This window comes from Macrotis lagotis, chromosome 7 (assembly GCF_037893015.1).
Source record: "Macrotis lagotis isolate mMagLag1 chromosome 7, bilby.v1.9.chrom.fasta, whole genome shotgun sequence".
Taxonomy (NCBI): domain Eukaryota; kingdom Metazoa; phylum Chordata; class Mammalia; order Peramelemorphia; family Peramelidae; genus Macrotis; species Macrotis lagotis.
In genome coordinates this window covers 66,211,363-66,237,535 of record NC_133664.1, presented here as the reverse complement: position 1 = coordinate 66,237,535, position 26,173 = coordinate 66,211,363, and the positions used below count along the sequence as shown (strand labels likewise).

At 33.1% G+C, this 26,173-nt stretch overlaps 1 protein-coding gene across 9 annotated transcripts in view; it reads left to right on the top strand.

Annotated features, from left to right (window-relative positions):
- The window catches only part of ABI1 (abl interactor 1), a 96,693-nt gene that overhangs the window by 67,344 nt on the left and 3,176 nt on the right, over nucleotides 1-26,173 (top strand). Inside the window, exons 3-11 of one of the 9 annotated variants that reach the window (XM_074193029.1) lie at nucleotides 1,298-1,474; nucleotides 7,969-7,983; nucleotides 8,675-8,775; nucleotides 9,732-9,872; nucleotides 12,769-12,869; nucleotides 13,803-13,883; nucleotides 16,457-16,633; nucleotides 20,132-20,218; nucleotides 24,415-24,600. In XM_074193029.1, the coding sequence (XP_074049130.1) occupies nucleotides 1,298-1,474; nucleotides 7,969-7,983; nucleotides 8,675-8,775; nucleotides 9,732-9,872; nucleotides 12,769-12,869; nucleotides 13,803-13,883; nucleotides 16,457-16,633; nucleotides 20,132-20,218; nucleotides 24,415-24,600 (1,066 nt within the window). The remainder of the gene's footprint in view (nucleotides 1-1,297; nucleotides 1,475-7,968; nucleotides 7,984-8,674; nucleotides 8,776-9,731; nucleotides 9,873-12,768; nucleotides 12,870-13,802; nucleotides 13,884-16,456; nucleotides 16,634-20,131; nucleotides 20,219-24,414; nucleotides 24,601-26,173) is intronic. The other 8 variants (XM_074193032.1, XM_074193030.1, XM_074193031.1 and 5 more) reach the window with 8 other exon arrangements.

The following is a 26,173-nucleotide window of genomic DNA, read 5'->3' as shown; positions in this document are numbered from 1 at the left end:
CCTTTTAATTATTTCCAGTGTTTTTCAGAGCTCTTTGCATGTGGTCTCTCTCATTAGACTGTGAGGTCCTAAGAGCCCCCCCGTTCTTCCTTTCTTTGTGTCCCTGGTGTTTGGCACAGTGTGTGACTGATGGGCACATGAATGAACTGTGTCTCATCCCATAGGCTGCTTCTTAGACCCATTCACCTCCCCTTTCCTCTTAGCATTTTCTCAACTCTTAAGTTTGGTCATGGTAATCAGACAACATTAAACATTATTTTCATGATACCCCTCTTAAAAATCTCTAGTAACTCCCTTTTGAACCTGCTGCATCAGAATGACAATGATGGTATGGGAAGGTATTGCAAACAGTTTATTAGTTATGTAGGGCTGGACACATGGATAGAGATGAGAATTAAGAAATTATTTAGGACCATGGTTCATTTCATCGACTAATAACAATAATGTTTATCCTTAGTTCTCAAGGAAGATGATGACATCAGGGAGGTGATGCCACGATAATCACTTGAATTGGATTTGAGTGAGAGGGGATCCTCTGGATCCATCCGGGACAAGTGGAGAGGGTCTTGGATGCAAGATAATCAGGGTTAAGTGGCTTGCCCAAGGTCACACACCTAATATGGGGCAAGTGTCTAAGTCTGGATTTGAACTTCCTGATTCCAAGACCAGTGTTCTAACAATTGAATTGGCCTAGCTGCCCTTTTCACAGATTAGGATACTGAGAGCCATCCAGGATAAGTGGCGCTGCAAATAAAAAAAAACCTTTTGATTTTTACTTGCGTGGTTGTAATTACTGGAAAAGTTTTGACTTTGATCATTTCATTACTTTAGATTTTGAATCTCTTATAAAGGAAACACATTTGCCAGAAATTATTTCTGTGACTTAAATCTTTCAAAATAGAATGTGCTTTTAATCCCATTATCTTCATTTAATTGTACATTGGGACACAAATTTGTTTGAGTTTGTATTTGGAGTGACAGGTATCTAATGCACTGGAATAGGCTCATAGATTATAATGTATTTGTGCTCTTTCAAGTAAACTTGATCAAATACATAACATGTTATTTAGAATTTTTTAATTGTTCTAGAGTACAGCTAGAAATTATACTTGTTGGTACATTCATCAGTATTTTGAAGAAAAAGCATTTTTAATATTTAAGAATTTAAAAATATATTTTAGGTGAAAGTATTTTTTTCTAGATCTTTGAATTCTTTTTTTTTTAATTTCTCCTCTAATAAATGATTGAATGGGAATCTTTTTAATATTATTTTTTCTTTGTTCATTTTCAAATATAGACTGTGGACATTCATAAAGAAAAAGTGGCTCGAAGAGAGATAGGCATTTTGACAACAAATAAGAATACATCCAGAACTCACAAAATAATAGCACCGGCAAACATGGAGCGTCCTGTAAGGTACATTCGAAAACCTATAGACTATACAGTACTGGATGATGTGGGCCATGGTGTCAAGGTAAGTATTTCTATAGACTACTTGTGTTGGTTTGCATGTTGTATGGAATTTTTAAGTTGATACAGATTATGGTGATGGTTTTACTAGCCAGTTATTAACAATACGTTCATGGATAACATGAAATACAGAATGCTTTTGAGAATAACTCACCAGTTTGTCTATTTTAATTTATATTGAGTTCTTTTTTTTTTTTTTTTTTTTTTTTTTAGTTTTTTTGCAAGGCAAACGGGGTTAAGTGGCTTGCCCAAGGCCGCACAGCTAGGTAATTAAGTGTCTGAGACCGGATTTGAACCCAGGTACTCCTGACTCCAAGGCCAGTGCTTTATCCACTACACCACCTAGCCGCCCCTTATATTGAGTTCTAATTAAAGTTCTAATATTTATGAATTTAATTTTGCCTTGAATTACTTATCAAATGCACATTTTAAAGTTAAATGAGAGGGGACAATGTAACTTTTAATATATTGTGCCAATTTTCTAATATCTCTTTGTGCATTGTTAAGGAAACATGGTGATATGACAGATGTGTCATATAATTTATTTGTCTACTGTTGCTTTTTAGCAAAGAAAAAATTTAGGGGAGAGATTATTGGAACGATTTCTCTTCCCATCAATATTTACATCCACATTTCTTTAAGGGGAAAAATAAAAACAAAATTAGTGCTTAAAGGATTCAGTTTCTGATGAATCATTCATCATTTTATGGCATTTTTAAGTAGAATAATTTTAGCCAGTCTTTGCTCAGGATAGAATAGCTCTGTATAATTTTTGAGCCCCGCCCCCTTCATTTCCAGGTGATTAGGAAAGACTGGATTAGGCTTTTTCCAGGGATTATATATTTTTTTCTCCTATAACTAGGTGCCTAACCTTTAGGCTTGGAAATCTTTGGTGGAATTTGCAGACTTATCTGGTAGATTTCCTGACTTTTCCTTTATTACATGTAGTTTATCAGGATTTCCAGTGGGTATTCCCAAAGCTGGAAGTGAGTATACCCTGTTCCTCATTCTGCACAGTATTTTCCCTGCCTTAATTTAAGGAGTACCAGCTCAACCTCCTCTATCACTATATTCTAATCATCTCAATGTATTAGAAGAGTGATAAGTCAGTCTTTTTTTAAAAATATATTTTATTTATTTATTTTTCCAATCACATAAATCCTACATTTCATTTATATCATTTCAGGCTTTAATTTGGATAAAAAATTTTATGGAAACAAATTAATCTTCTTAACCTCCATAAATTATTTATTTCTTCATGTCCTTGGCCAAAAGTTCATTTTGTTTTTATAATCTGAGATCTTAATGGAAATTATCTGTTCTTGGTTAGTTAAAAAAAATTGATTGTAAATATAAGTGATTCTGTAAATCTTAAATGAGATGATTTATTGAATAAGTTTGGGAATTATATTTTATTTGACTAACTATTCACACTCTGTAGGTAATATTTAATTTTACACTTGGCTCTTTTACCATGTAATCAGATTTATGTTTCTTTTTGACAATGTTCATATAAAGATATATAGCTTGTAGTAGCTATGGAGTAAATGAAATGTTTGTCGGCATTGTGTTCAATCGGAGATTGATACACTTCAAAACTGTACCATATATTGAAGAATTCAGTACTTGATTGGTGAAGTTGTTTCAATTAAAAAACAGGTTTGAAATTTTCAAAGAACTGTGCTAAGTTGTAAGGAGAGATATGCAAAGTTTACAGATGATGTAAACCTAAGATCATAGATCAAGAGCTAAAAAGAACCTCAAGATTAATCTTAACCCTTCATTGTATAGTTTAGGAAACCAAGACCCAGGGAGGTTAAGAATCAGAGGTGAATCTTGAAATCAATCCCCCTACTTTAGAGCCAAAGCCTTTGCCATTGTACCATAATGCTATTGTAGCTTTACCCTCTCAAGAATATTGTTTTCTAAGTAGGGTATACAGCCTACAGCTGGAATAGAAAACATTGTGAGGAAGTAGCAGAGGCTCAAAAAGTGAAGGGAGGGTTTCTTTCTTTCTTTCTTTCTTTCTTTCTTTCTTTCTTTCTTTCTTTCTTTCTTCCTTCCTTCCTTCCTTCCTTCCTTCCTTCCTTCCTTCCTTCCTTCCTTCCTTCCTTCCTTCCTTCCTTCCTTCCTTCCTTCCTTCCTTCCTTCCTTCCTCCCTCCCTCCCTCCCTCTCTCTCTCTCTCTCTGTCTCTCTCCCCATGATATATTTATTTTTATTTTTTTATCCTTAAGGAGCTCACAGTTTAATAGGAGAGACAAAATTCATTTTTTTATGTTATATAAATATTTTATTTGTTTTTCCAACCACATACAATGGTAGTTTTTACCATTCATTTTTTGCAAGGTTTTGAGTTTTACAATTTTTCTCCCTCCCTCCTTCCCTCCCCCTCCCCCAATAGAAAGCAATCCCATAGAGGCTTTACATTTGCCATCATGATAAGCATAGATCAAAATTGAATGTGTTAGGAGAGAAGAATCAGATCCAAAAGGAAGAAAGAAAACATTAGAGATAGCAAAATTATGTAATTCCTGAGGCAACTTTTGCAAATTGAAGATGATAAACTTTGGTCTCTATTTAAATTCCACAGTTCCTTCTGGATACAGATGGTGTTCTCCATCCCATGGGGACAGCCCTTTCTAACTGAGCTGGACTGATTTAGCTTGCTGGGAACCCTGAAGGTTTAGGGAAGGCTGTTGGAGAAAGCGGGCCCTGGTGGGGAGGCAGAGCAGGGTGGCAGAGCAGGGTGGCAGGCAACAGAGGAGAGCAGGGCCTGCCGTCTGGTTGCTTTTTGCTTCAGTTTGTCTTGCAGCTAGCAGCTCAATTTCTTTTTTGTTCCTGCTTTTCTGTTGGTTTTGTCCAGTTCCTGTTTTCCTGAAAGTTAGTTTTTAGCTGTCTATAGTGTTTAGAGCTCACTGTTGATAAATGTGAAGACCAGAAAGCATTTGATAATCAAGGAGATGTCATGTCCTTAAGTAGTTTATATATCTTCCTCTTACCCTCTTCAGAAAAACCAAACCAAACAAAATGAAAAACCAAACCTATAATTTTTCATTTAATGATGTTTATGTTGAATTTAGGTAGTAACTAACAATAGGCACTTAAATTCTTTGTATGTTCATTTTTTTTCCTTATAAAATACTCACTTAAATAGTTCTATAAAACTATGACCTGTTCCCTAGGCAGAAAAAATATCCATAAGAAACAAATGCCTCTGTTTAGAATGTAAAACTCTTGACAATCTGATTCCAGACTGTCTTTCTGACCTTATATATCTTAAATATATTTTGTTCATATTACTGCACTTTCTAGTCTTCCTCATACATAGAACTCCCATTTCCTGTCTCTGCTTTTCCTTTACCTAGGGTGAAGGGTGAATGGGGGATGGGAAGTGGAGGGTGGAGAGGAAAAGGGTGAGGGGATGGGGGGGGGGGAAGTAGGTACTCTGGTTCTGTTAAGAAGTCTTTTTTGATTCTCCTCAGCTGCTAGTGCCCTCCCCACTCCCTTGTTCTTTATATTCCATTCCTGTATGTGTAGAAACACATAGGACTATGTATGCAAACATTTATAGATTTGTATGTATATGGGTGGGAGAGAGAGAGAGAGAGAGAGAGAGAGAGAGAGAGAGAGAGAGAATGAATATATCTATCTTTCCTGATGGATGATAATGAGTTCCTCTGGGGGCTTGACTATTGAGAGTGTGTGTATTTAATATGCATTTAATATGAATAAATGTTTATTGATTGGTTGAACAAATACATGATTTCTTTTTAAATTTGAGGAAGCTAGCAGCTATTCTGAATAAGCATTTTCCCTCCTGATATTCTTACTCCCAGGCCTTTATTCCTAAGGGAATACAAAGCACTCTTAAGAACAATTTTTTCCCATGGAAAATACTCAATGAAATAAATTTAAAGTGAAGATCATTTATGAGCTGTTATAGCTTTTAGGGTTCCAGTTCAGTGAAAATCAGTCATTAAAGAATTGAAATTCTTAACTGCAAAGAAACTATAGAGGTTAATTAAGTTTTGTTTTACCTTCCTGTTAAATTATATCATTATTTTATTTTGAGCTCTTGTGAGCTCCAGTATATCTTGAAAAATTAAATAAAAAAATTTCAATTAAGACAGTTTATTATATTGTTTCAACAATTATCATAAATAGGGAATTTCTATAAGAAAATTTGTAGTTGGACTTTACCAGGGAGTAAATTTAGTCAGGTTTTGAGATTTGACTGTTGTCTCTCTTGAGTTGCATAACATTTGTAGATCTTTCCTTGTGAAGGAAATTTCCTCTTTTGAGAGTTCCCCACACCAGTGAAATCACAGGTTCCCTCCAAAAACACCAGTTACACAGCAAACCTTTATGAAGCACCAACTGTGGGCCAATTACTATACTACATATTGAAAAGTTTAAAAAAATCCAAATTTTTATTCAAACATGGAGATTAAGGACTTAAAAATCATATAAATAGAATGAACACAAATACCAGCTTTGTGATGGAGGAGACAAATAATTTTGGAATCACAAGATCCATCTAATTTTATGTTAACCCTATTTGTTATACTGTGTGAAGTGTAGTTTTTTATAAATTAATCCAGTGGAAAAAATGTATTGTTTAAAAATATGTGATTGTTAAAAGTAGGGTTATTTATATAAAGAATTTTGATAGGCATTTTTAAGTAGTGACATATTAATGGGAGTGATCTCTGGGAAAGGAATTTAATCTCCCACTTTGGTTTATGTGCCCCCCCCATATAAATATTTATTGTTTTTAGTTCTTAGATATTGTAAACCTATAAAAAAAATCAAAAGAGCCCATGGGATTTTTGGAGATTTTATCTAGATCCAAATATGGTTCAGTGTCTTGTGTTATCATATTCAGATTTCTCTATTCAACATTCTCTCCTCAAACAATGCTATTTGAGTCATCTCTAAGCTATATTTAAGATCAGTAAAAGACATGCATGCTGAGTATAAGTTCCATAATATCTTAAATTAATTGGCATAAAAATAATACTCTGAGCATCCTTACCTTTTCCTTTCTCCTCTGGTAAAATATAAAATAACTGATTGAGGATTGCCCCCCCCCCCCAGCATAACTGGTAGCAGATTCAAAGCCTGTAGCCCTCAGAGAGAGTTTTAGAAAGCTTCATGGAAGCTGTGTCATCAAAGAGAGAAACACTCATCTAGTTTTTATTGAAAAAATAGCCAGTATATTTTGATTTGCCATTTCATTGGGAGCTCTCTGCGATAGCTTGGTTTCATTTACTAAAACATTTAGTAAACCTACAGAGGGCCATGTAAACCACGGGCCACATTTTAGATAGCCCTGACCTGGAGTAAGGTATGTTAGTATGAGAATTTGGGACTGAGAACAGATATGCTAATAATCCAAAGAGTCTTCTCTTTTAATGAAATTTGTTGGGGTTTCTCCTATATTGTACATAATTCAGTGCTTTTTCTTTAGTCTTGAACTTTAACCAAAGATAGTCTGTTGTAATGAGGAGAATGAGAACTGAAGCAGCTGACAACTATTTATTGTAATTTCCTTCTAATTTGACCAGAACAGATTTGAAACCAAGTGAAAAGAAGATCTTTTAAAGTAAAACTTATGTGATTCAAATATTTGGATGCAGTGTCACATATATAAAGAATGTTTAGGCATTAGTTACCCAGTTTGACATTCTTTCTCATCTGTGGAAACAATATTATTTTGCAAATGGCACTAAATTTGTTGTCATGGATGTGTATAAACTTGATCTTCCTATCTGAAATGTCTAAACAATGTTAAGAATAGGATGTATTGCCTCAGGCACTTAATAATTACCCAGCTGTGGGGCCTTGGGCAAGCCACTTAACCCCATTGCCTTGAAAAAACCTTAAAAAAACCCCAAATATGATGTATTGGGGGCAGCTAGTTAGAGCACTGGTCCTGAAGTCAGGAGTGCCTGAGTTCAAATTTGGCCTCAGACACTTAAAAATTACCTTAGCTGTGTGACCTTGGGCAAGTCACTTAATCCTTGCAAAAACCAAAAAAAAAAATATGAGGTATTGACATAGTTGGTATTCATTTGCAAGTTTTGATGAACACATTTCTGTTATAAGTAGTATGATCTATAATAACTCAATGGGATGTGTTTAGGCTAAGCTTTTGTTTCCATGAGGCTATTGGATTGAACTGCTCACCTAATTATTCAATCAATTCTATCACCAATTTTTAAAAACTTATTTACTAAATTGTGCTTCAGTGAATTTAAGTTAGTTAAATGGTTGTTTTGGCATCCTACAGATATGTCCATAGTATTTCTTAAAAATACATTTGTCAAGTACCCACTATAATTTTCTTTTCCTTATACTTTATAACTTAGTTATAGGGTATTTGGAATGTAATTACATAGTAAAAATGAACTGTAACTTTAAACCTGTCCTATCAGATGTGATCTATCTGGAATTAATTTTTACCTTTTTCCCCCCCTTTTTTTGCCAACGTAAAGTGGCTAAAAGCCAAGGTAAGAGCAGTTATTTCTCATTTGATCCAGTGTCCCCCTCTATTGTTAAAGGCTGCAAAGCCACTAAAATTGAAAATGCTCTTGTACATCTCTTTGCTTTTTCATAGGTTATGTAGAATAAACATTCTCAGTTTAAATTCAAATCAGCAACATTTAGCCTGGATGTGTTAATATATCAAAGATATATTAACTTCTGCCTTTATATAGATACCTCCATTTCTCTAACATTTAATGCTTTGCTCATATTTGATAGATGAATGCCTTGCTCTTATTGACTTACATTTTAGGAGGCTTCCCCGACATTGCTTGTAACATTTCTTAGTTTCACCCAAGGAAATGAATAAAAGAAAGTGGAAATATGAGATTTGTATTTGTATTTTTGAAGACTTAGTACTTGAATGAAAAATACTGATATGAAAGATAATTTGTGACTTTTTAAAAGTGCTTCAGTTATTAATCTTGGATGTACTTTAAACACATACAAATGATGGAAACAAAAACCCAAAGTTTAATTTTTTGGTGTTATAATTTTTTCCTTGGTTTTCAGCACACTTACCAAAATGTATGCTTTTTCAAAATTGTCTGGGAAGCCTCACTTCACATCCTTATATTAAAAAAATAATACTTGAGTGTCAAAACACCAAGAGAACAGTTTGATATGAAAATAAAAGCCTTTCCTTCAATATTTTAGCATGGAAATAACCAGCCTGCAAGAACTGGCACATTATCGAGAACAAATCCACCTACACAGAAACCGCCAAGCCCTCCTATGTCAGGCCGGGGAACACTGGGGTAAGAATTCAACTACCTTTTATTCCTTTTGAAAGGAATTTAGAATACTGAGTGAATGGATGTTAATATAGAGTAAGCCCCACACTAAATAAATATATTAGATTTCTGTCCTTGAACCTTGAGGTCCTTGAGACCCACATTGTAGAGCCATTTTATCATTTAAAGATAGCTTTATTGCAGTGGATGGAGTTCTGGACCTGGAGGTAGGAAGACATCCCACATCAGACATGTAGTAGTTGTGTGACTTTGGGCAAGTCATTTAACCTCTGACTGCCTCAGTTTCTTTTACCGTAATATGAGAATCATAGTACCTACCTCCCAGGATTGGTGTGATGATCAAATAGATTTATTTGTAATGCTCTTTGCACATGGCCTGGCCCCTGTTAGGTTTATATAAACACTATCATCATCATTTTATTAGATAACCTTGGTACTTCATTAGATTCCTTTGATGGGACCCTGGATGATGCTTTGTTAGAATAATCTCCCTTTGTGCATGAGTTAATATCTGTAGCTATTTTTTATATTTCAGTCTTAACTTTGATTTGTTGCATACAAAGTTTTGTGCTTTCATAAGTGTATCTGATAATGACCCCACTTGATCATAGAGCTTGGGGAATTGGCTGCCCAACCTATCCCAGCTATGTTTTCATGTGACCCAGCATAGTTTTGCATCATTTTTGGAAGATAATAGTCTGTTTTCTTCTGCTAAGAGAAGCAAGTAAACTGATTGCTTCCTAGAATTTGAGATCTTTGTCTGAAGAATTGAGTTGGTTTTATTATTTTATTGTATTCAGAGTTAAAGTCCATTTTATTAATCACATTACTAACTTTTCTTTGTGTTAATATGAATAAATAAACTCAAATTCTGATTTGAAATAAAAATCTCATTCTTATTCTATCACGTTTTTTCATTCATATTCTGCAGCTTTATGTTTTCTATTTTGCTTCTTTAGGCGTAATACTCCCTACAAAACCCTGGAACCTGTTAAACCCCCAACAGTTCCCAATGATTATATGACAAGTCCAGCCAGGCTTGGAAGTCAGCATAGTCCAGGAAGGACGGCATCATTAAATCAGAGACCAAGAACACATAGGTATGTGAACTTCTGAAAGTGAAAATGAAATAAAATAGTGAAAAGAACATCTAAAAAACACTGAATAAATCTGTATTATTCTCACAAGACTGTTGCAATGTTTGTCAGTGAAAGGAGCTTTGCTGTATATTTGAACCTCATGCCTAAATTAGTGCTGCTGCTTTTGAACTTTTCAAGATCTATCAACAATATTATATAACCCTGATATTAATTTCTTTTAGAAAATTAAATGTAATTTTAAAAAGTTTGGATTGAGGTAGAAAATTTAGGTACAACTTTGAATATTTTTAGTTGCCAGGGAATGGCAAAATATCAGAAAACTTCAGTGTTGTTAAAGAAAGGCATTAACTCAGATAAGATTCCCTTTGGTCTTTTCAGGCAACCCAAAATACCTATTTGGTTTCAGGAATTGAGAGACAGTGAAATTTACTGTATTGCTTTTGAGGGTCTTAGTTATGTATAATGAGTTAGTAAGTATCTTATATCTTAATATGGTTCCTTAACTTCTTGGCTAGTTAGTTGAATTTATTCTTATAGTTCCTTATCCTGTTGCTGTTTGTAGAAATATCAGGTAAGTTAAGATTCAGTGCAAGTCATAGTTGTCTGCCTCTTCATTTTCAGCCAGCTGGAAGAGAAAACTTCATCTACAGAAGGAATAATAATAATGCTTATTGATGTAGCTTGACTTTTTTTTTTAATCCCCCTATTTTACTAGAATGTTACTTACCTTGGCCTTGGAAAATAGAACTTTCTTCTTGAATAGCAAACCGTTGTTCTCTTATTTTGGATTTTTAAAGAAGGGATATTTAACAAACTCTATGGTAATTTTTACTACATAATATAAAGCCTAAGTCATGACTTGTTTTGTCATGACTTAGATTGTCAAGATGGATTCTTGTCACTTCACTATTTGGGTTCAGTTTGTAGCTCTGTAAAGGGGGTCTTTGACCAGACACTCTGCAAGGTCCCTTTCCATTGTGAGCCTGTTGTGATCTTGGTGGGAAAGTACCAGGTCTTCCCAATAACTATGATTTTGTGAAAATTCTTCAATTTCTGAAGGCCTAATTTCCTTTTTTTTAAAATGAGGACTTGCTGGCTCTCATTAAGGCCAGGATTTTTCCCTTTTAAGTCTGTGATCTACTGGCAAAATATCCCACTAAAGAAATTAGACAAAATAATCTTAATATATTTGCTTTGCTTTTGAATTCATTTTCATGTTTTGACAACCTGACATTATAACTACATGAAGATGTTCTAATTACATCTTTTTTAGGGTTTTAGTCAAGTCCATGAAGGATTCATTTTCATTGTATTCCTCATGCAAATATTTCTAGGTTTTTGGCTTCAGACTTATAATTGCACAGAGATTATTGTCTCTAGGCTTCATTATTAGAGTATTTCTTATTTGAAATAGTTATCTTACCATTTGTAGAAACATCGTGTCTTTTTTTAAAAAAATGAATTGACTGCAGAATATGCATTTGTATTCCCTGTAGAAGCTCAAGAATTAAAAGAAATCCAGCCATCTAATCCAGGGTTGTCCAACCTTTTAAAAGTTTTTATTGAGGCAATAGACAATATGTTTTGATTTGCCATTTTAATGAGATCTCTCTTCAGTAGCTCGGCTTTGTTTACTAAAGCATTTAGTGAACATACAAGGGACTGCATAAAATCATCAATGCAGCCCATGGACAGTTTTTTGGTCAGCCCTGCTCTAATCCAACTCCTTATTCTAAAGATGAGAAGATTGGCTTAGGGTATTTAGGGAATTCATCCAAGGTCACATCTTTAAGAATTAGAATTTGAATTGAAACCCAGGTCCTCAGTGTGAACTTTGAACCTTAGTGAAATACATGGAAATTTTTTACAAAAGGAATTGGATATTCCTTTTTAACAAATTTTTGAAATTTGCTTTTAATTAAATAGTACCCATTCTGAGTAAACAGGCATCTTAACAGTATAGCCTCCAGTTGCACTGATAGACATTTGTCTTATCTTTTGAAGTCTATATTATTATTATTATTATTATTATTATTATTATTATTATTATTATTAATATTATTGCCTACTGTCATTAAATATGAGAGATCCTTCCTAGAAAATATTATTATTATGAGGAAAAAGTAGAAGGAATATCAGTTGTGGTATTTGGTCTTTTTGGCCAATGAGTTGATTCAGATCTAGCAAATTAGAGTTTTAAGGTTTTGCACAACCTTAATGTTTAATGAAAAGGTAACTTGATTTATCCTTTGGTGCTGCTGTGATATATTTTGTTTCCTAGACATTTTCATTTTTATCATTGTCACCTCGGTCTTTTGGGCATATATTGAAGTGGATGTATTAAATTCATATTCCAAGATGGCTTGTGATGAGAATTCTGATTAATACATCTTACTAGTCTTTTGAATACGGTACTTTTATTCCTCCACTTTCAAAACTGAACAAAAATAAGAAGACTGGAATAACCTTTTCAGAATCAGAATCACAAAATTTCAGAAACAGGATTCCTATAATCTTAAGGCATACCTTAAAGAATTCTTTTTTTTTTCCAAGGCAAATGGGGTTAAGTGACTTGCCCAAGGCCATACAGCTAGGTAATTATTAAGTGTCTGAGACTGGATTTGAACCCAGGTACTCCTGACTCCAAGGCCGGTGCTTTATCCACTATGCCACCTAGCCGCCCCAAGAATTCTTTCTGTAATATACTCAATGAGTCATCATCCTGCTTTTGCTTGACCTTTCAGTGAACAGGAGATAGATTTTATCAGTCCAGTTTAGGTTTCAGGATTTCATGAGGTTTATTACCAATTTAGTATTTAATGATATTCAAGTTAATATTCATGGGGAATTATTTTGAGTGATCTTGAGGAATAATAAATCTGATTTTTCTTTACAGTGGTAGCAGTGGAGGAAGTGGAAGTCGAGAAAATAGTGGAAGCAGCAGTATTGGCATTCCCATTGCCGTGCCTACACCTTCACCACCAACTATTGGACCAGGTGCATTACTGGTGAAACTTTTTGAAACAATTCTCTGTGATTTACATCTGTGGGTTTATAATTTAGAAAATTATACAAATTTGCCAACATTGCCAAAACTGTCTTAGCAACTTTCTTTTTTCATGGGCTGACCTTAAATGCTAAGGAAAAACAACAATATCTTTGAAAGAATTTTTAGGATAATAGGTTTTCTATCTTACATTGAGTACTTAGCTGTTGAATAAAGTATATGGGGATGATAATTGCTTTGTCTACATCACAGGGCCCTTATGAGGAAAAACCCTTTGTAAAAATATGAAATATTTTTTATCATCATTGAAATTCTAAGTTTTCTTAGACTTAATTTATTATACAGTCTTTTCTGAGAGATAGGAAAATTACAGTCTTGTAAGTTGTACCAAATCTTGAGACAGATGTAGTTCTGAGGTATAAAATTTTTCTGTATCTTTTTTGTCTTTCCTGTAGAATGGAAATGATAATTGCTATCATGTTCTGTGAACTAGTGTAGTGAAGGTGAAATGAGATTTCTTGGATAGTGAAAGCCCTCTTTCTTTATTGAAAAGATAGAGAATAAATCAGAAGCTACTGTTACAGTGCATTTAAATTAGCTTAACAAAGATTTCTTAAAACTAATACATCATATAAAAATACATTTGATATTTTGAAATAGAAAATATTGTAAGAACTGGAAAAGACTCAATGTCCTCTTTGTGATAATTAAGGAAAAATTTTGTAAAAGTAGGTATATTGTATAACCCAGAAAAAGCATTAATTGAATTTCTTCCCCCTTTAATTATCAAATTTTTGTTTCTCATTTTGTATTTGTAACTATTTTTCTTTTCATATTCTTCTTAGCAAACTCTGAATGCGTTACTATTGTCTGACTGTTTAGTTTGCTTGTTCTCTGATTGGCATTATAAACTATTTTATTAGCACAAATTTCTGTCCCTCCTCCCTCTGGAGCTCCTCCTGCACCACCACTTCCTCCACCTCTCCTGATGGGCAGTATGATAGGTGAGAATTGTGTCAACCTGAGAGTGATTAGTTACTTTACATAATTAATAATAAACTCTATTCCTAATAGATCTACATGGGTTTGAATTTTAAGGATTATATTGTTGATACAATTGTAAAGGTTTAACATCCTAATCTAAACTAATATCTTTTGGTGAAAGGCCTCTGAAGTTATGCAGAAAGCAGGTATATAAATGAGTCTTGGGCAAAAACTTTCATTGCTTCATTTGACTTGCTTATCAATATGCAAGAATATAAAAATCTTTAAAAATAGCTTTTTTATGTGCATCTATTTTAGTCATTCTTGAATATCACATTTTGAAAGTGCAGAAGCATATACACATGTATATATGTCTGTATACATATATTACACATATGTATGTATATCTTTATTTTTAGATAGGGATTAAATCAGTTAAAGATCCCTTATTATAAAGGCATTGACCTCTTGGCCTAGTCTTGTGACATACTAGCATGGTTTGAACTTTAATCACAAATTAAATCTGATTGACTTTTTCTAAAATAAATGCATGAGATTTTTAAGAGAAACACCTATAAATGATAGGATATTTTGTGATTAAAAACAAAACTAATTTACTGTAAAGTTGTGAATAACTGGTGTAATTGTAGTCTTCCATATTTATTTATCATTAACATTCTCTCACTGCTCTCCAAAAAACCCTAATATGTTAAAACCATTACTGCAAGAGTAGATTGGGTGGCAGCTGGCCTGGCTCTAGTAAAGAACATTTTAAAAAATTATTTCTTACAAATGTCCATAGTTTCAATAACAGAAAACTTGCCCTCTGTAGTATGTAGATAGTTTCTGGTTAAGTCAAGTTGATTATACTACAAAGACCTCTAGGGCTTACATATGAGGGAGTTCATTTGCCATCTTTGCCTTAGTTGCACAAATAGTTTTGAAAAAAAAATTATTTATTTAGGCCAATGGGATTAAGGGATTTGCTCAAGGTCACACACGTGGCAATTATGTCTTAGCCTGGATTTGAACTCAGGTCCTCCTGACTCCAGGGCTGGTACTCTATCCATTGCATTACCTAGGTGCCCTGCACTAATAGTTTCTGTGGCTTCTGCTAAAAAAATCTGTTGTAACAGTGGTTTTTGCAGAAACACATACTCCTGTGGCTTAAATTTCTTTTTGGAACTTGCAACTCCCCTGTTGTAAACATAGTAGTTACTAGACAGTAATCACTTTAAAACCTCTGGAAAGCCAGATAGGCCCATGAACTTGGACACTAAAAATGCTCAAGATCAACAGGTGCTTGTTTTACTGCAGATTAGAAACAGTCAAGTAGAGTAAGTGAGAGGAGTTTGGAGGCTTCACAGTCAGAACAATGAAGAGACCTCAGTTCAGCAAACCCAAAAGTCTGGACAGTCATTTACTATTAGGGGCAGACTGTCTAGAATTATGCATCCCTCAAAAGACTGAGTATATACTGCCTTTGTAACATTGCATTGTAATGGGCACTTATAACCCTAAGAGAAAAAATTACTTTATATTGAGTTTACTCTGTTTACAAAGGTAGGGGTAAATGTATTCAACAATTTAGAATTGGATAGATATCTATGATTTTAAAATTAATTTAATTTGTAAAACTTTATGTCCATGCCCTGTCCAATAGTAAATGTTAAATAAAAGTTTATTTAATTGAATTATTTAAAGAGATGGTTTCTTTTGCTTAAAGAAACACCAAATTGTTTTCTGTGTGTGTGTGTGAGAGAGAGAGAGAGAGAGAGAGAGAGAGAAAAGAGAAATTAAAGTGAAGGGACTCTTATTGCTTTACTGACCTTGGTCAAGGTTCAGATTTTTATTTTAAAAGTACAGATTAATCCAAAAGTTAGCTTTGATAAATTCAGTGAACTTTAGAGGCTTTGATCCATATTTACTTCTACAGTTATTAATCAGTGACTTAGAAATATTATTTGTTAGATGTAGGTATTAAGCACATGAATAGGTTAAAACATGCTTTATGCAAAACTTATGATCTTACTACCCTCACTCACCCAAGGTAGTGCATCTAAAACTTTGCTAAGAAATTAAAGTGTATTTATAGAAGTCTCTGAGATATTTTACTACTTAACTGCAGATGAGCTATGTTGATGCAATCACTGAAATGAATGGAAGAGCAAATCTGTCTAGTTCAGGAGCATATTGATCTTACTCTTCTGATTTTAGAATTCAACACATATTCTTCTGGCTAAATGCTCATGATTGTTGAATTTTGATTCCAATTTTTCCCTTTCTTTTCACAGTGCAGAAGTATGTGTTTTTACAAAGGAAAAATTATCTTCTCAGAGATGAAAACTAACTTTTTTTTAAAAACAGGTTGCTCTTTTATCCTTGGTTTTGTTTTGTATTTTCTTCCATTATAAAGGAATAGAAAAGACATACAGTTTGTAGCTATCATCTTATCTTTCCTTTTCTGCATGCCACAAACCTCCCAGTGTAATATATGATCCCAAGATGAGATCTTTTTCTATCTTCTGTCATGTGACGTGATATATATTGCTTAAGTCTTTTTTGTTGGTTCCCTTTGGCTGATGCTTTTCAGTGGCCCCGAGTTCAGCTCCTGGTTCCCAGTATGGCACAATGACCAGGCAGATTTCTCGACACAACTCTACTACTTCTTCGGCATCTTCGGGTGGATACAGACGAACTCCCTCTGTGACTGCTCAGTTTTCTGCTCAACCTCATGTTAATGGCGGTCCTCTTTATTCTCAAAATTCAAGTAAGCCCCTGTGCTTTGCAGGCATGTAGCATCAGTGGAGCACTTTGGAAGTAAATTATTTGAAACTGTGATTCTTGCCAGTGATAGACAACAATCAAAACCACAGTTTCATGCTAGTTTCTTTGTTTCCTTTAGAAAGTTAGTGCTTGTTGAAACATGAATAAGACTGAATACTAATCACTCTTTACAATGAAATCTGCACTGCCTAAAATCTGCATTTTCTAAAATTAGCAATCCAAATTCACCTACAGCCATTCTTCATATAGTATTTATTGATATTATCCATTAAAAAAAAGCAGACACTAGAAAAAATACTCTTGGAGTAAAAGAATTTCAATCTTGTTATTGGCTAAATACTTCTTAAGATTACTTGTGAAAATTAGACATTGCCAAAATTTGTGATTATTGTCCTTTTCTTTAAAAAAAAGGCTAAAGAAATTGCTGGCTATCACTGTTTTTAAAGAGTTTCAAGTTAAAAGAGAAAACCTCAAATTGGTTGGGGGAAAATCTTGGATAATAATACTGATGATTCTCTACCCTTTTAATTTGTTTCACTTATGAAAATAATCCCAGAAACCGAAAGATATTATTGTTTCCTTTATTCTGTTCACTCTAATCTTGGCACATCTCAGCACTAACTATTGTAGAGTGAAAGCTACTGATGCTAGCAAAGGTTTAGGAAAGCTTCAGATCATTTGAATTGACAATTCAGGATAGACATTGGTTTTGCTTTTTATATTTAACCAAAAAAGAGAAAATCTGAAATGAGAGCCCTTTTACAAGAATTTTTGTTGATAAATATAAATTGCAAATTTATCCACACACATTTTCATGTCGCCTTCATGGAGTAATACTTAGCTTTAAAGCTGTTCCTATATTTTTAGATAAAAATTTCTTTAATTAAAAGAAACTATCCTGGACATGCTAGTGGAAAGTCTTTTATACTTATTTATATTTTGAGTATTTTAATTCAAGAATCTGACTAATTAATTTATAATATGGAATTTTGATGTAAAAAGTATTTTAAATAGTATGTATGCTAGTACTTTTTGTTTGCAATGAATGTCCTAAACATGTGTGACATTTTAAGGTGGAAGGTAACCACGAAGGAAAAAACCCCAATTTTATATTTAAAATATCAAAATGAAAGTTTTCTCATTATGCCATGGCTAAATGTTTAGAGAGTAGAGAACATTAATTGTATAGATGTCTGATATCCACAGGTAACCTGAAAACTGTTTTTAACCTGTGGATTTTAAACTTCTATATCAAAATTTTTATCTGAGATGTAAAAGCATCAAAATGAACTAGTTTGACTGTAGTTTCAAACTTTCTTACAAAACCTCTGGTGAAGGAATCTGGCAAAAAATAAGACAGCCAAGTATCAATTATTTCATAAACTTTATACATTTTTAATAACTTATGAAATATTTAGTAATATTTTTGGTTGTTATAAACAAATTAATGTCAGCTTGAAATACAGTAAATTTAGCAGTCTTTACAAACCATATGCATATTATTCCTATGATATTTTGTAGTTTTATGTCCCATTCATTTAATTACTATTATTCCCTCCTAAGGCATTTGCCTGGTAGCAGAATTTTTTATGACTGATTTCATATTCCCTTTCCCTCTTAATTTAGTTCTTTTACTGATTCAGATGCAATTTAATTTTCAAAAAAGAATGAATTCCTTTAAAACATTTTGTCCCAAACAAGGCCTCAAATTTCAGATTATTACATTGTGTGTTGTCAAATGTCTGGATTGCTGTTGATGTCAAAGTAATATCTTCTAAAGTATTTTTATTTATTTATTTTCTTTAGTGTTTTGATGTGCGTATTTTCCTTCCCCCCCCTTTAGTTTTTTTTAGAAAATTTTTAGATCTGTTGGTTATAATTAATTTTTTGAAAGTAAACTGATTTTAAGATTTCCTTTTAAAGTAAATACATGTTCCCATACTAACCAGCATGGCTAATACCAGAGTTTATTTTTTATAAGTTTTGTGTGTGTTTTTAAATTCATAGAAATTTTTGTATTAAATTTAGTTTGGAGCATTACCATAAAGACTTATTAGGGTCAAAATTGAATTGCTATATTTATGCATAAAATGAAGATTAATGATCTTATGTACTGTTTTGTTTGTTAAGCTATTACTTCCCTAAAAACATTAGGTATCTCTTTCAGGTTTTCCTGTGTACCTGCAAGTTATTTGATAGATCCTAAGTTTAATTGCCATTTCAGTGTAAAGATTATTGGGAGCCACCATTACATTAGTTTGATTACATGTGTGTATGTAGTTTTAAATTTATCTGTATCTATGTACACATATCTATTTGCTATCTTTATCTGGCATTCACTTGGAGGATCAGTTTTTCCTTGAAGATTCTGCATGTTTTCTGATCATTGTGGAAAAATCTACCCTTTCTTCAGTCAAATGTGTCAAAGTAAATTGAGGAATTAACCACCTGAATACATAATTCTATATAATTTTTATCTATTTCTTTGAAATCATATCAATTTCTATAAAAAATTGGAACTTATAGCAGTCATCAAATTTGTCATTATTCATCAGAAATAAGATGTCATTTACAGTATTGCAAATTCAATCAAAACATGTGGCCTCATTAATAATATAAGGAGTAAATTCAGTCTGTTGAGAATGTAATAAACCAAGCATTAACAATCAATCTTTAGATTTCCCTTGCTTTTGAAGAATAAATGGTCTACTTTTAAAATAAAGGTTTAGACTTAAATACAAATATACTTTGTTTTTACAAAGTGGAGGTGTTCTTGGAAAGTTATGTATGAATTATATTTTCATAAATCCAAATTAATTTTTTACATCCAGGAATTTTCTTTAAAAGAAACTAGATAATATATTATGATAGTATTAATAATTAATCCCTAGTGAATCTACCAATAAGTGTTGTAGTATGATAATAGGATAGAAGATAGGAGACAAGGATGTTGGTTGTGGTTCTGCCATTTGTCAGCCCTGTTGTCTTCAGTAAAATTGGTTCATCTGTTTAGTTCCTTATGTCCTCACTTATAAAATGAGGAGACTGAACTATAAGGTCCTTTACAGGTCTAATTTTATAGGATTCTTTTAAGTTTTGTAGGCATTCCTACAAATTAGAAGCCCCAGAGTTTGTCATTTCATCCATCATGTAAAAAGAATGTGGTGGGGTTAAGTGTAAATCTCATATATAAACTTTGTATTAAGTTAGCCTGTTTCCTTAATTTCAGTTTTTATTCTTTTAAAACATTATCCCCTGTTTAAACTAGTTCAACTTTAGCTTTGCTTTGGGAAATAAACTTGGAGGTGCTGTAGGTTTTGTTTTAGTTTTGGTTTTTGTTTTATTTTTGTTTTGTTTCATTTGCAGACTGTTCTTTGCATACTTATGTTTGTGGTCCTTGTAACTGACTTCTGCTTTTTGTTTGTTTCTTTTTCTTTCCTTTATCTGTTTTACTTCCCCCATACCGTGTTGTTGCTACCAGTTTCTATTGCTCCACCCCCTCCCCCTATGCCTCAGTTGACTCCACAGATACCTCTCACAGGCTTCGTGGCCAGGGTGCAGGAAAACAGTAAGTTTGGACAAACTGAGCTGTCAAAGACTAGAGGCTGTCTCCTTATAGCATGCATGGCTGGCGAGTCAGATTTTTCCTTTCCTTTTTATTTTATTTTTTAGAAAAGCTAATCCTATCTTGAATCCAGGTGCAATATGCTATCAAAATTGAAGAGCACGATCTTCAGTTTTTTTTCTGTTGTGTGCATGATCACTGACCCATGTAAATCTCTAAATGAACCCTGGATAATGGGTGTCAAATGATGAAAAACACAAGGTATCTGTTCTATGTGTAGATTCTCAGCAAATATATATGCAAACATACAAACCCAAACTTTTTAGAAGCTCCTTTTTATCTTTTGTTAGGTATATCTGAGAGTGTTCCTTTTATTATGTATTTTGTTGCCACATACAATTTTGTATTTTGGCATCCAGTATAAAAATACAGTGAGTATATATACTTTGTTCAGTTTGAATTGGGTTTTAAAATTATGATGAGTTGATACTTGCCTATTTTTTTTTAATTAACCATTTTATGCCTGACTTGGTAGTGTTGGTCTTCAAAGACAAGAGGATATTTTCCATGATTTACAATTGAGGGGATGGATGATATTGAATTTCTAGGGGGGTCCTATTTGCTTAAATACAGGTAAATAGAAAAGGGATGACTCTTTTAATGATCTCCATTAAGAGATGATGTATTGAGTTTTGGAAGCTTCTTTGAGTTTGTATAGCTTGGGTAATTTTAGCTAGATTATACCTCTACTGATTAATTCAGGGAAGTACCACAAATTGATTTTCATTACAAAATCACCACGAATGTTTCCTTCTTTGGAAGATGTGAAAAATGGATCTTATTTTCATGATAAAAGTAGTCTAAATGTCAATGGGTAAGTAGGGTGTTGAAGTTGAATAATTTTTAATTTATGAACTCTTTGAGTGTAGGTTAATATGTCTTATTCCATCTTTCTGTGTTTTTCATATCTACTCTTTGCACACAATAGTGATTTAAAGCATTTTAAAAATTGAATTTTGAGTCTTCAGTATATTTTTCATGTAATGGTTTGAGCACATATCCTCACATGGCCTATCTACCAGTGGAATACATTGTTGGAAATTCTATTTGCAGTTTATTTTGTCCTTCTTGAGTATATAAAGGAGGAACCTTCTCATTTTGCCAATAGACATTTATTGAGTTACTCCTACATACAAAATATTCTATTTGTACTGTGCAGTATACCAGAGGTGTATGATATTGCTCTGACTCTCTAGGAGCATAGACTAAAATTAATTTTTTTTTTTGCAAAGTAGTAATAATTAGCATACCTAAGCCCCAAGGAAAGTGAATATTTGTCTCAGGATATGTCATTTCTTTGATGTTCTGGCCTACCTATCATTCAATTTATTAGAGCCAAACTAATCCTGAATAGGTTCAAAATAATCTTAAAATATTGAAGATCTTTTGATTAATAATATCATTATCTTCCTAGAGTAGAACGGCAAATCTTTTGTTTTATAGTATCTATATTTCTGAGTTGATCATTGGACTATGTTTGTAATTAAAGATAAAGTAAACCTTCTCAAGGTAAAGAATTGAAAATATTACCTCTTTTTTGTGTAGCGGTAGTTAAAACCAAACTTGTGAAATAGTGATATCATGATAAAAATACATATAACTTTGTATTTGTACACACTTACTAAGTATATGAAATTTATTTAAAAATCTACTATTGGACTTTTATATAATTCAAATATACAAAGCCTATATCTGTTTCAAACACTACATGCCAGAAAGGCATGGGTTTCCAAACTTGGTTTCCTGGCTGTGATCTGGGACCAGGTACCCACATGCCTTGTGCCCTAAACTGCTCATCTATATATGCTTTGCCATATACTATCTGTATAGGGTTGATAGGAGATTCATGACAGAAAGCTTGTGAGGCTTTATTTTCAGATTTAAATGTCCTCTAGATCCCAGACTTTGTTATTGGCCCTCTAGTGGGGCTTAAATGTGCAGTTGGAAATTAGCCCAGTCTATAAGTGAAAAGAACAATTTTTGCTAATTTAAATAAAATTTTAGTACATCCTGTTAAACAAGTATGATTTTCAAGGTGTATTCCTGTTATGATAATTTTCCAAAGATATTTATTAAGCTTCTACATTAATTGTAGGTATTTCTTTGCTTAGATATTGTATAAAACTATATTGGCTAGGCCCTTGCCAATTAGAAGACTAAATTCGGGCGGCTAGGTGGCATAGTGGATAAAGCACCGGCCTTGGAGTCAGGAGTACTCGGGTTCAAATCCGGTCTCAGACACTTAATAATTACCTAGCCGTGTGGCCTTGGGCAAGCCACTTAACCCCCGTTTGCCTTGCAAAAACCTAAAAAAAAAAAAGACTAAATTCTAGGGAACACCAGCATCGATTCATATGTGTAGGATTATCAGATGAGTGAATAAAAAACATTGAACAAATAAAGATAATTATCAGTTGAAGAGTTAAAACCAGACCTCGGTATAAAAGAAGTTGGTATCTGCTTTTGTTGTTCCCTTTTTCAGAATTTATAAAATGTCAGATTTATAGGTGTCTTGAATAGAGTATAGGTCACAGTGCTGTACTATAAAAGCCTTTTTCATTTCAACTCATTAAAATGACTGAAAGGGAAGAATATTGCATAGATTATCTTTGCAATTAAGTCTATATTCCAGATCAAATATGTATGTTCTCAAATAGCCATTTACTCCACATATAAAATAAGTAAATTTTGGAACAACACACATCAAAACAGGTTCTAATGATGCTTTTCTTGAGTGTTTAACTAGATATCAATGAATGTGATTTATATTGTGAATTTTGTTTCTCTAGTTCATTATTAATTTCCTAATTGTTAAATTGACTCAGCCCTTTACATTTTGAAGAGAATGCAACAGTATTTTGCAGAGTAAATCATGGAATAGGAGCTTAAAACTTATCATCAACGATGGTTCTCTTTTGAACCACTTAAAATTAGGAATTTATTTTGACCCTGGGTATCATGTTCTGTTCAGATAAATGATGGAATAATTCTATTTTTACTTGGAAATAGCTCCCACTACCACCATTCTTCTAGGCAAATAAAGACATTAACTAGAAATTGCCTTTCATTTTTGTTAAATATAAGTTTTTTCTTTCCATTTTACTCTCCCTGGGGCAGCTAGATGGCACAGTGGATAGAGTACTGGCCCTGGAGTCAGAAGGCCCTGAGTTCAAATGCGGCCTCAGATACTTAAATAATTACCTGCCTGTGTGACCTTGGGCAAGTCACTTAACCCCATTGCCTTGCAAAAAAGCCAAAAACCAAAAAAAAAATTTATCCTCCCCTCAAATATTTTTGTTAATAAGAATAATGGTAGCTAGTTTATAAAGCACATTATGATTTGCAAAACATGATAGTTGGCTTGCTAAAATAAATGTATACTCATGATTTAATATTCCTAGCATTTTTAAATTTTGTTCTTTTCCATGTTTACTTTTTACCAGTAGCAATTAAAAATCTTAGTATGCTTCTTACATGAACTTCCAAATTTAAATATATTTGAACGTGCACATGAACAACTTTGAAAACTTATTCTCATTTGAAATTTTTTCTCTATTTATGGATTTCTATTTTCTCTTATCTGGTTAAAGTTTACTTTTTTAAAAGTCCTAGTAGCTCTGACTGGTGACACATTTCTTGTTTTTTTGCGTTTAAAACTTCTGCAAATAAAGACTTAGGGGTATGGGTATCAATAGATCAATAAAGGATAAATGTTAAAATATAAGATTGACCTTAGACTAGATGATAGAATTAAAAAAGAACTTGTATCAAATTCTCACTAATCTAATAAATTTGATACTCATGTTGTGTCCTATGTTTTGGAATGGGACAGCCTTCTTTCAACTCCTGACATGTGAGTTTGCAGTCCTATGAAAGAAAAAATTCCTTCTTCACCCCCTGCAAATAATCAATTTCCAAGTTACCTTTATTTTTATTTCATTATTGCTGTTGTTAAATTATCCTTTAAAGGCTATTAAGCATATATAAGCTTTAACACACCAAGCTTTCCATTCCTAATCAGTGCATGTTATTATAGTGCATGCTTTAAATACCTTTGAGCTTTTCTTGAATTTTATTAGTTTATGAATTTTTATTTGGTATTATTTCTGATCCAAATCAATTTTATGAATACTTTTTAGTTGCTGATAGCCCTACACCACCACCACCTCCTCCACCAGATGATATTCCTATGTTTGATGATTCCCCACCTCCTCCTCCGCCACCCCCAGTTGATTATGAAGATGAGGAGGCCGCAGTCGTTCAGTATAGTGATCCTTATGCTGATGGAGATCCTGCCTGGGCCCCTAAGAGCTATATTGAGAAAGGTAAGATGCAACCATAAGTGAATTGATCTAAAGTTTATATAGTAGAAGGAAGAAGTTCTGGCCATTATGCCAAAAAACCCTTTCTCAAAACAAGACAAGAGATCTTATACTTTAGTGCTTTTTTTGGGGGGGGGGAGCAGACAAATGATCTATTAGAAACTGATGAAATGGTCTCATTTTGCTAATATTTTGTTGCGATAAATCACTGGGATTAAGTTTCATTGAGTCTCTTAACAAAGAATAACCTCAGTTTAATACTTATCTACTTGATAAATATGGATAAGAGAGAGCAGCAAATTCCATTTTCACTATTCTTCCTCCAATCACTGCCTTTTCAAATCTGTATGTGTAAGTAATTTCTCTTATATGTAAGTAGCTTGGTCAATTAAACCTGTTAATGACATTTGTTCCTAGACTTTACCTTTTGAATATCTTGCCTTCTTATTTGATTACCCTAATTAAACAATTGACTGATAAATGGAGATTTGGGGATTTGAGTCACATTGTGAGTAAGTAGCTAATAATAAGCCCATTGTTTCCCCTTATATTTTAAAATATTTAAAAATATTTTAAAACATAAACATAAAACATGAATTTTCATCCAATTGGAAATATCTAAAGCATTTTTAAGTCTTTAGAGTTAAATCATAGCCAGAACTGAGTAGGTCAGAGTTTTATGTTACATTGATTATTCTACCTGTAGTGGCTTCATAAACCCATTCCTAAAAATGGGATCATTAAATATTTGCATTGATCTCTGTGATTTGGGAAAGGATCTCTGTGTGATACATAAAAGTCTTCTAAGTCAGGAATAACTAGGGCAAGTTTATTCTATCACATATTGTTTTGGTAACTCCGTGCAGGTTACTTTAACTTTTTAGTACTATAGTCAACACTAATTGAGCATCTGCTGATCTTGACTCTAATGATCTAAGATGACCATTTGTAAAATGGCACAAAATTAGGAGGGATGATAGATTGGAATTAGGATTCAGATATCCCTAATAAAGTGTAATAAAAATAAAGTTAAGACCTGCATATTTTCACAGTTGGGGTGTGTGTGTGTGTACACTTCTTCAACTGACTTAGTATTTTATAGAAACACAGATTTGGAAGTAATCTCAGAAATTAGGAAGTGAGGGAGGGACACATGATAGGGGACCTTTCGAGGCATCTCAAGTGTACATTAATTGTAATTTAATAGATAATTTTCACGTCGATCTTCTCTTCACTAGAACTATCCCTTGTAATTTAGAAAAGTAGTTAATATATAATAAACCAATACAATAAACCAATATGTACCCCCCCACACACACTTTTCTATTCTCTGCTTAGCAAAGGGAAGTAATTTTTGTCATCATTGAAAATCAAAAAAAATCTTTATAGGAATTTGAATATTTTAAGTTTTTTAAAGTTTTTTTCCTTTGATTTTTGTGTGGTCACTGTGTATGTTGTTATCTTTGTTCAGCTTTCCTTGAGCTCTATTTCTGTCAAAAACACTACCATCCTTCTAATCATTTGATTTTACAACTTTGAAGTTATCCTCAAGTCTTCTCCCTCTCTTGGATCCCAT